Source organism: Enhydra lutris, unplaced genomic scaffold, assembly GCF_002288905.1.
Source record: "Enhydra lutris kenyoni isolate GAN:26980312 unplaced genomic scaffold, ASM228890v2 scaffoldscaffold18, whole genome shotgun sequence".
Taxonomy (NCBI): Eukaryota; Metazoa; Chordata; class Mammalia; order Carnivora; family Mustelidae; genus Enhydra; species Enhydra lutris.
In genome coordinates, this window is record NW_019154102.1 from 35,467,731 (window position 1) to 35,478,925 (window position 11,195).

General features: G+C 46.7%; 1 protein-coding gene across 1 annotated transcript in view; it reads left to right on the forward strand.

Annotated features, from left to right (window-relative positions):
• Positions 1-362: 362 nt before the first annotated feature.
• LOC111148145 (ribose 5-phosphate isomerase A) overlaps positions 363-11,195 on the forward strand; it is a 39,640-nt gene continuing 28,807 nt past the window's right edge. The window contains exons 1-3 of the mRNA XM_022504579.1: positions 363-676; positions 8,004-8,064; positions 9,877-9,932. Coding sequence (XP_022360287.1) covers positions 392-676; positions 8,004-8,064; positions 9,877-9,932 — 402 coding nt within the window. The 5' untranslated portion in view covers positions 363-391. The remainder of the gene's footprint in view (positions 677-8,003; positions 8,065-9,876; positions 9,933-11,195) is intronic.

Here is an 11,195-nt window from a genome sequence, read left to right on the forward strand (position 1 = left end):
ACTCGTCCACGGTCCTCTTACTTCTGGGAAAAACGACAGGTTCAGCTCTACCATCCCCTTCCCGCTTTCGAGGGCAGACGGAAGTAACCATGGAACCCACCCAAGGGCACCGTAAACACTCCTGCGGGGCGTCACTATCAGGTTCGGTTCTTGGCTCAGTCCTCACGGGAAGGCGCGCCCAAGGTCGTCGCGGGCTATTTGCGAAACAGTCGCTCAGTATTGTGGGACTGGTAGTCCCGGCTGGTGCGTGGGCTCAGGCTGCCAAAGCCACAGAACTACACTTCCCAGCAAAGACCTTCGCAGCCGCCGGCGCGGACAGTTTGCGTCAGCCACCAGACTTCCGGACAAGCCGGGGGCGGGACCGTGGCGGAGGCTGGAGTTTGGCGTCGGGATGCAGCGCCCCGGGCCCTTCAGCACCCTCTACGGGCGGGTCTTGGCCCCGCTGCCCGGGCGGGCCGGGGGCGCGGCCTCTGGCGGAGGCGGGAACAGCTGGGGAGTCCTGGGTTCCCACGTGCAGCCTCCCGGCCGCACGCAATCCGGGACCCGCGCCGGCGTGGGCAGCACAGGTGCCTACGGCGGGGAGGCCAGCAGCTCCTGCCCGGCCCCCTCCACGATGTCTAAGGCCGAGGAGGCCAAGAAACTAGCGGGCCGCGCGGCCGTGGAGAACCACGTGAGGGTGAGCAGCTCCGGGCGTGGGGCTCCGGTCGTCAGCGTGATGGGCTCCTTTTGCGTGTTCCGGGTACTGCCGGAGCTGGGGCGGGGGCTGCGTGAGCGGGAAGAGCGTGTACACTGTACCCGGGTTTAGATCCCCCCCTTTCCTTGCTTCTTAAAGGTCTTTTAGATGTGGGATCGATTGGGGGCGAGTTTCCTAAAAGTTGAGCTTTCTAAACACTCCTTGTTTGGCCGGGTAACAGTAGAGTAAAAGTAGAGTGTGGTGGTGTCTGAGGTGTTTTGAGTGGCGCTGGAAGGGACTTGGTGTGCGGCTTATTAACAAGTGGAAAATGGTGAGTTCTGGGGCTGCCAGGAGATCTTCACTTCTCTTTACTATGCTGGGACGCGGGTGGAGAGCTGGTCTGAAAATCGCTTTGAAATGTCACTCCAAGGAGGTTCTCAGCTGGGCGCGCGTCCGGTCCTGAGTATACTCGCTAGTGAAAGAGAGTCAGCCAGAGAGGGTTTTAATAACTCTTGCTTTGACAGGGCTGGGTGGATACTTGGATTCTGGAGGAAGCTCTTTAAGGTTGGGGCGCAGAGATAAGGTTTAGCTGTTACGGGTGAGGTCGTGGCCCCAGTTAAGTGGCGGGTGTGGTGCTGGTGGTTCAGTGGAGTCTCTTAACCTGAGTGGATTTGATGTCGTCAGTCGAATTAATTAACATCAGTCAGGTTAATTATAGAGTTAATTACGGTACTTCCTCCCAGTCAAGTGGAGTATTTCTGATCTTTGGTGGAGTTTCCTTGACTTTGTTGGCCTTTTGTCTCTCCTATTTCTTCGAAAGTGGTTTCAGATTCCCTTTTTTCTCTCTTGATAGTTCTTTACATTTGTTAATGCTTGGATGTATAGAGTACTTTGCTGCCATGGTGTTTGATCCTCAAATAGCTTGACTAAGCGGGAGGGACCAGTGTGGTAACCTGTGGATCTGCATGTTCTGTAGCAGGAATGGCCGAGGATCCTCCAGAACCCAAACTGAGTGACTCCTGTTCCAGTGCCCTTTCACCAGTTCCATAGCTGCTCTGTTCCAGTGTAGTTTGGTTTCAGGTCTGGTTAGCAGTGGAGTTTTCTATGGGAATTCGCAGAGACAGTGCAGAATGTATAGTCTGATTCTACTTTTAGGATTCGGTGCCTGAGCCACAAAATTGGGACAGTAAGCTGAAATTTTAAAATGCCTGTATAAAGTGAATAATTAGTACCTGAGTGAATAAAATCTGTACAATTAGAGAAGCCCCATATCTTAGTATTCCTGTTAACCTATTAATATTTGGTGGCATAGGGCGCCTGGGTGGCTCAGTGGGTTAAGCCGCTGCCTTCGGCTCAGGTCATGATCTCAGGGTCCTGGGATCGAGTCCCGCATCGGGCTCTCTCCCTCTCTCTCTCTACCTGCCTCTCTGCCTACTTGTGATCTCTCTCTGTCAAATAAATAAATAAAATCTTAAAAAAAAAATATTTGGTGGCATAAGTCTTTCTGACCTTTGTCTTAAGTATTTGCTTACCTAAAAGTCTTCAAGCCCGGGGCGCCTGGGTGGCTCAGTTGGTTAAGCATCTGCCTTAGGCTCAGGTCACATGGGATGGAGCCCTGCATCAGGCTCCCTGCTGGTCAGGGAGTCTGCTTCTCCCTCTGCCTGCCACTCCCTTTGATTTTGCTCCCTGTCTGTCAAATTAAAAAAAAAAAAAAAATTCTTAAAGCCTCCACCTCAGGCTAGAGTTACAAAACACTGGATTCCAGCTACATCATTCTTTGAAATTACCAGGCAGTCATGGGGAGATTTTCATCTGCCTTTTGGGGGCACCTCACCCCACTCGCAGTTGCACTTGCTTTCCCTACCAGACTTCTTCCTAAGATGCTAACATTACCTGAATTTTGTGTTTGCTACTCTTAAACATTGGTTTATTCATTTCATTCATTTACCAGATATTTGAGGGCCTAATATGTGTTAGGGAGTTAGTGTGGTGGTGAGAAATGTGGCCGCAGGGAGTGGGAAAAATCAGGTCCTGGATAAGTCTGCAAATGGAATAATTATTTCAAATCTATACATTTATTGAACAGAGTCATGTACCTAATTGTTAAGGCTTTGCTAGCTAGCTTCCCTCTCCAGAGTGGTATCCTTTGCCCCATCTAAGCCATGTTTTCATCTAGCACTTTGTGTCTTGAAATTGTTTACTCACTTGTGTAAGTTTATTGAGATGGTCATGAGCAAGGTTTTCTTGGTTCCACCTTTGGAATGTTGTTAGACCTAACCCTTCCTTTTGACCTGTCACCTTTCCTAGTTGAGGCTCTCTGCGTGGGCAGAGGGCTACAGTTGCCCTTATCCTGTCCCTTCTGCCAAGTGATGCATTTTCATCTTTTGAAACTCTCATCTGTTCTTGCCACAGTGGCCCTCAGGTGCCCTCAAGCTAATGTCCACATGGAATATCTGAAGTATCTGTTGAAAGCCAGGTACTGGGCCAGATGGAGAGGATACATATATGAGAGGCTGTGGTTCTCCTCCTTAGGCCCACATTATTCTGTCCTTCATGTACCAGAACATTGGAAGATATATACTGACATATAGTTTGCATTTTAAGATCACTATACTCTACTCTAAATGTTCTTTCTTGTCCTCTGACCCTGCTGGTTAAAATCATATGTGTCTTTTAGGGTTTGGTTCAAAGACTCTTTTCTCCTTTCAGTTTTTCCTTAGCCTCCTAAGTTGGGGGAGATCTCTTTGATTTTGCAGCACTTCATACCTCTTAGGTGCTTTATGGTGTCTTTTGTTCTCATCATGTATATGTTTATCTCTCCTATCCCCCTAAAGAGTAAAGTCCTAGTGGATAGTTAACCTTATCTTCACTCAGTCTTGGTCACAGTGGGGCTTGCCTGGTAAATGTTTGAGTTGTGTTTTGTGTGGACACAAATATGGAGGTTGTAAAGTTATTGGTAGCCCTTTGCTTAGGCTCCCTGTACTGTAGGGTTTCCAGTTGTTTAGCCTGTTAGTGTTCCATTGTAATGATCACTTCCACATCTGGATGGATGGAAAACTTCGTGAGTTTGCAGCGGAGTCCCTTGGGGATCCACTCTGAACTCAGATCTGTTTCTGGGAGTAGAGCCACCCAGGATGGGTTACCATGCAGGGCTGTGTTCTCCTGAAGGTCTCTAGCTCCCTTTGTTCTCTTTGGAGCCTACTTTTGTTTTTTGACTGGCTTAGCTTGAAGAAGTTGGTACGTAGTGACTCCAGTTGGTCAGCAAAAGTATTTCCAAGTTAACCTACTCAACAGAGTGAGTGAAGTTCTGACGTTCCATGTGTGACATGTGATTTAGTGTTGCCCACCAGAAGGGGCGTGCTTCCCCAGCAGAGCTTGCTTGGCAGGGTCTGCTTACTGGGGCACCTCACAGGCAGCCTTTGGCTAGCTCTGATTTGCTTTGGCTAGGACACCTGATTCCTGAGCCAGTCATTTGATCCCAAGGTAGGAGGACTATGTGGTTGAAGAGCTGTGGGCCTGGCAGGTCCCTGCAATTTCCTGGCCTCCTCCAGAAGTCAAGGGAAGAGCCTTGCATAGAGCTTGTCTGACTCACCAAAGTTCATCTGTGTGCCTCGTGCCTGCTGGAAGCATGAGAGTGACATGGGTGTGTGGTAATGAGGATTCTGGCAGTTAGCTTATCATATAGCTAGAGCTGTGGGCTTCAGGTCAGGTGTGCGAGTCAGGTTGAGCCTACCTAGCCATTAGTAAATGAAGTACTTTTCTCATTACATGAAGATTTTTACATATTCAGATATTCAGCTATTTTGAACGTTTTGACATACCATTCACTTGTCTGGAAGACCTTGCTGTTAAGGTTTGCCTACGTAGCTAAATGACTGTTGGATGCATTGGCTGCTTGAGGGCATCGATTGACTGCAAGGTGGTATTCTGACCTAGAACACAGGCTGCTCTAGGGCCCCTGGACTGTTTGGTGACTTGGGAACTATGAGCTAGTCAAAGTGATTTCCAGAGCTTTCACACACAGGCTGATGGGTGAAAGCTCTCTGGAGGTGGGGGAGGCCCAGCTAGAAGTGTGTTAGTTGCTGGAGTATTAGCATTTGATTTCTTTTTTGTAGCTCCCTCTGCTTGTTAGTCATTCTTTATAGTTTGAGTAAGATATCATCTTACTTTGAGAAGGATGATACCAGATAGGGGCCTAGGGGGTGGTATTAGGTATTCCTGTGCCCCTGTCCTATGTGTAGTGAGGTGTGTTGGCTATATATAGTTCTCAGTTTGTCCTGAGTTGCCCCCAGGATTTTTCTTCCTTCCAGAAAACATTAAAAAACAAAATTCAACTGAGTAAATTTTAAAGATCTGTTGGCAATGATACATGAATCAGGCAGCATCCAGCCTAGCACACAGAAAGGAGCTTCAAAGAGCCATGTAAAATGAAAGACTTTTATAGCCAGAGGGGACAGGAACTAAGAAGTTGTACTAGGCATAAGAGCAGGTTGGCTATTATAAGGTCACTTCCCTTATGGGGATGACAGGGGTCTCTCAGGCACTTCACCTGGCTAGTGTTGATCAGACAATTCCTGATTGACTGGCTTAAGATTCCATTTTTGGGGGGAGCCAAAACTGTAATTAAGTCAAGTCTTGGTTTGGTGACCTAAGAGTGGACATAAGTAACTCCATCTGGGGCTTTTTGTTTTTTTAAACACTTCCTGCTTCATATCAGGCAAAAGATTAGGCTTACCTACAATGTATAGTTTAAGTTGGCTTTACAAAAATGATCTGTAGGTGAGTACTAAAAGATTCCTTGCCAACCCCAGGGACAGTCAGAAAGGGAAAACCCCACAAAAAACACAGAACCTGGGTACAGCCCAAGAGTGAAAGCAGAGTTTTCTAGCTTCAGTGACTTTTTATCTAAGCTTAATATCTAGAATGCAGGGGACTGGCCACAGGCACCTTCAGGCTCGTGGCATCACAGGGAAACCTCTGGGGAGACATCAAGCCCACCATCTACAGCCTCCCTGAAGTCAGCAGAAGGGGGAGAGCCTGAAGTAGCCTTGAAAGTTACCTTTTCTTTAGGGTGATGTAGGCCGGCCAGGTCCAAGGAACCAGAGGGGGTCCCACAGGACCAGGCATGAGGGCCGTTGGCTTTACACAGGATCGAAATCAAACTCGAGCTGGTAGGAAGTGAGCAGAGTGTTTTGAATAGCGTGAGTGATAGAGTATAGCAGATGGAGTGTCTGGAGACTCAGGAAGGAAACGAGAGTCTTGTCTGTGCTTGTGGGCTAGGTTTTTAAATTGAGGACGGTGGCCTGGTGTATGTGCCAGGAACTGGTCAAAACGAGGTCGAATGCTCAGGGGTCTCAGGGGTCGTGGGTAAGTCACTTAGGCCCTAGAGCCAGGGGCATTGGCATCAAGGAGTCTGGAGTTAGTGGTCTTGGAAAACAGTTTGGGAATGACCCCACCTAGTCACTCCTTAGATGTTATCTGTTGTGCTGCAAGATTGTAAAGATATCATTAACTCCTTAGCCTTTACAAGAAGGTCATACTTAATCATTTGTAGAGTGTGTTTAGGGTGGGGGTGCAGGTCCTAGTAAGAATAGATGCAGGAAAAGGGGCAAAAAAGCAATTTTCTTTTCATGGGGTTTCTTCAGTTTCCCTGTCTCAAGGGGGTTGGCAGAGGTTTTAGAAATACCAAACCACATCAACAACTGACCATTTGATGACAGGAGGTCCCTGTTTTGCACAAGCCTGCCTCACAATATGGGAAGAGGGTGAGGCTTAGTTAGAATTCTGAGAGAGAGTCTTTATCTGCGTAGGGACAAGGTATAAGAGATAGAGTACTTGTGAGTATAAAAGACAGGAACCAGGCCTCACACTACTGAGCCTGCCATTTTAAGAAAGGGGGAAAAGTCCCTAAGGGCCCACTAAGGACCCAGCCAAGGTCAGTTAGACCACAAACAGCAGAACAGGGTGAGGGTGCTGCATTAGGAACTAATGTGGAGCTCACTCAGTTCCTAAGCAACTTCCTGCCAGTCTAAGGCAAAAGAGCTAGAAACCAAAGCAGCAGCTACCATTTTATTCAGCACCTACTGAGAAGATTTATAAATGATAATTTCAGTCAGATCTCACGACAGCCCCTTGTGACCTCAAGACCAATTATCCCCACTTTAAAGATTTTATTTATTAGAGAGAGAGAGCGCGCTCACGTGTCTGTGCCCAGGCTGGGGGTAAGGAAGTGGGGAGGGGAGGGAAGGGAAAGGGGAAGAAGGAGAAGGAGAAGTGGACTCCCTGCTGAGCAGGACCCTGAGATCCTGACCTGAGGTGAAGGCAGCCTTAACGACTGAGCCACCCAGGCGCACCTTGTAGAACACTCTTAGCAATGCAAATAACGTCTGTCCGTAGAAATGCACATTAATTGTTTTATGAGATTTAACTGATTATTGCCCTTAAGATCTGAACATTTCTTGACTGCATATGAATTTATGGTTCTTGGTTTTTTCCTGTGGACAGGTTGTAACAGTATTGTGATTTTACTTTTTTTTTTTAAGCTCCTCATTTAACAGTATCATTTGCCCCCCTACAGAACCTCACTTTGAATAAGCAACATTAGGAAGTTCAGCATGCTGAAATAGTTCATGTGGAATTTCTTAGAGTTCCAGCAACTGGTTAACGACTCATTTGGCAAGGGAAAGCCCATAGTGAGATTTTCTTTTGTTATAAACAAGACAACAGGCCCCAAATTGAGTAACTTGCATTAAGCTCATGTCACCAAAAAGGAGACTTAATTACTGTTTCAACTCTCCCAGAAATGGAATGTTACATTAGTCAGTCAGGAATGGTTTGATCGGCAGTATTTAGGTAATCTGCCTCAGAGACTCCTGCCATCCCCTAAAGAAAAGGAACCTGACAATAACCAGTCTGCCTTTTTGCCTGCTAGGACTTCCTTGTTCACACTTCCTCTGGCTCTAAAAGTCTTTCCTTTCTTACAGCTCTTTAGAGCTCCTTTCTGTCTGCAAGATTAGCTGCTGCCTGACTTGCCCAAATAAACTCTTAAAATTATTAATGTGCCTCAGTTTATCTTTGTAACAGGAGGAAGCGGTGATGTTAGGGTCAGACATGAAGGGAGGAGGGTGCTGCTGATAAATGGCTATGGGCACTAGGATAATGTATAGCTCTGACGGGGTTCTGTTCAGGGCTGACGTGTCTATGAAATGGGCACAGTACCTGCCTTGCACTCATGTTGGTGAATTGATCGAGAGAACGGGCTAAAGAGGGAGTAAAATATGATATTAATGAGTTTTGTCCCCCACTTTTCATTTTTTTTTTTTTTTTCCAGAATAACCAAGTGCTAGGAATTGGAAGTGGCTCTACGATTGTTCATGCTGTGCAGCGAATAGGTATGTATGTTCTTGGGCTGGCTCCTGGATGCTCTGTGTGGGGTGGTGGTTGTGGGGGATGGAGAGGAGGGGGAGGGGGTGGGGCACAGGTTTGTTACCTGCCCAACTCTGCTCTTCTTTGAGAGGTATTTTTGGGCCTCTTCAAACAACTCCGGGGGATGCCTGGCTTTGTTTACTCTGCTCGTCTTGAGGGTAGGAGCTGATTGAAGATGAGGTCTCAGCAGAATTTTAGTTCTCATCAGTGGTCCTGTGTGTGGCTCCAGGGGCCCTTGGTTCCTCAGGCAATCTCAGACAGATATGCTGAGCTCAGAGCAGGCTTGCCCTGTCCATGACCCTGGAGTGGATTTGAGGCCCCTGAAGTTGGTGGCTGGTTCCTGCAGGTGTGGACTTTGTTCTGATTAGGGTGTTTTAGGAAAGGCATAGGATTATCAGCCCCTGTGGCTGTTCGACAGGTTTTACTGCCCTACTTTTGTTTGTTAAAACAAAGCTCAGAGGAGAGGCTTGCCTGACTGCTTATTGCTTCTAGGTGCCAAGGGGCAGTGCTCAGGAGACAAAGTCCAGGAACACTGTATCTTTAAAAGAGTGGTTGTGGTGCTGGCCTGAGGGTTTCTGGAATCCTTCTCATTGGCTTAACCCAGGCTTTAGTATTACATACTTTCTCCCTTAGCATTGAGTGTGTGGAGGATTTTAGGGTACAGGGATTACTGTGGGGTTCAGAATAGTGCCTTTTGAACCTCCCATGTGCAGACCCAATGATTGTAAAATGACTTGAAATTTTAATAAGATAGCTGTTTCCTTAAGACTTTTTTTCCCTCCAGAAAGGTACAAATCCAAAATGAGTAAGTAAACCTTCTTTAACTACCCCCTGGGGCCTACAAATGATATGTTTTTACTAAATGCAAAAGTAAAGTTCTATTTTTTTCTGTGAAAGGCAGTATAAGGAAGTATTTTTTTTTTTTTAAGATTTTATTTATTTGTTTGACAGATTACAAGTAGGCAGAGAGGCAGGCAGAGAGAGAGAGGAGGAGGAAGCAGGCTCCTCGCTGAGCAGGGAGCCAGATGCGAGGCTCAATCCCAGGACCCTGGGACCAAGACCCGAGCCGAAGGCAGAGGCTTTAAGCCACTGAGCCACCCAGGTCTCCCATAAGGAAGTAGTTTTAAGACTGGAGCTAGACAGGGTGGGATCATAGCTCACTCTGCCCCCTGTTAGCGATACAACTACATGGTGATTTTAACCTGCCTGTGCCTCAGTTTCCTCATCTGTAAAATGGGAATAATAATTGCAACTCACCTTTTAATTCTAATTGTTACAATTGAAACAGTTGGCATGTACAGAGGTCTTTGAACACTGCCAGGCACGTAATAGTAGCAAACATGTGACATTGCTCTTTTTGTAGTTAGTGTTTACTCCTTGAGCTTTCTAGTATCCCTGTCTGCGATGTATGTTCATGAGCTTTTGTTTTTTTTTTTAAGATTTTATTTATTTATTTGACAGAGATCACAAGCAGGCGGAGAGGCAGGCGAGAGAGAGGAAGGGAAGCAGGCTCCCCGCTGAGCAGAGAGCCCGATGAGGGACTTGATCCCAGGACCCTGAGATCATGACCTGAGCCGAAGGCAGAGGCTTAACCCACTGAGCCACCCATGTGCCCCCGTTCATAAGTGTTTTCACAGAGGTTGGGGACACAGAATGGAAGGCAGCTGTCAGCGGGGGATAGCCTTTCCTTTCCTGTTGGATTTGAGCAAATGTGCATGCGGACAAGAAATAAAGTGAGGAGAGTGGAAAAACCACCAACACGGCTTTTGTCTCCACAGCTGAAAGAGTGAAACAAGAGAATCTGAACCTTGTCTGCATCCCCACGTCCTTCCAGGTATGTCCTGCTTTCCATTCTGCATCTTTGCACTTGCTGCGGAATCTCCTGGGTCCCTGAGGACGAGGCGTGGCTTTGGGTTGTGCACCAGCGTTGTTCTAGGTGAGAGAGCCAGGAGCAGCAGAGCAGTTTATTTACGGAGGATTGCCCCTCAGAAGTGTGGCTTTAAATGCATTCATTTATTCCCTCAGTGACTATTCAGTGTGTTCTGTGTTAGTTAGGCACAGTGTAGTGTATGGGGAATTTTAACTCTTAGCTGGTTAGACATTGCTCTAGTATCTGGAAATACATACTTTGCTTGCTACTTAAATATTCTTTTCAACTTGGTATATATAATTCTCCACTGAATGGATGAATGGAAGATGGGTGTTTGCTTAGTTTTTACCTCCTTACTCTCCCAGTTCACACACAGCCTTTTCTGACGGGGGCATCACTCAGTGCCTACTGAATTGCGATCAGCCAAACTCTGGCCCAGCTATAGTGTGCTGTGATTACGCTTCCTTACCTGCCTGTTACTTCTGTTTCCTGAAAGTTTAGTAAATGTTGCCTTTGTTGTTTTTCATTTGCTTGGTTGTCTGTGTACTCCTTACTAATCGAACCCCAGACTCTACCCAGATGGGAAATCTCACTTCCTTTTGACGCTTCTTTCTGGCTATTCCGCTCCACCTTTTTCATCTTGGCCAAGTCTGTCTGGGTTGTTGGGGTTTAGAATGCTGTGGCAGGTGCACTTGACTGTTGTCTTGAGGTCTCCTTTTGCAGTCAAGAACCTTCCTTCTCTTCTCTTTTGGATCGTCCTGTTTCTTGGTCGTGTTTTTCCTCACCCCCACCCCCTTTTGTTTTGTTTCCTTCAGTTTTGGTGAAACACATCTCTTAGGTAGCCATCCAAGTGCCTGGGATACAAATTTGTGGACACTTTGGATATCTGAAAATGTCTTTATTTTAGCCTTTCTTTACGTTGGCTCTTTGACTTAGAGAATTATATGTAAAATCATTTCTGTGGAATTCTGAAGGCATTTCTCTATTGTCTCTGTTGTCTTCTAATTTTCACTTGGCTGTTGAGGAGCTTGATGCCATTCTGATTCTTGATCTTTTGTATGAAACCTATTTTAAAAATTTTTTTTTTTTTTTTAAAGATTTTATTTATTTATTTGTCAGAGAGAGAGAGAGCGCGAGAGTGAGCACAAGCAGATAGAGTGGCAGGCAGAGGCAGAGGGAGAAGCAGGCTCCCTGCTGAGCAAGGAGCCCGATGTGGGACTCGATCCC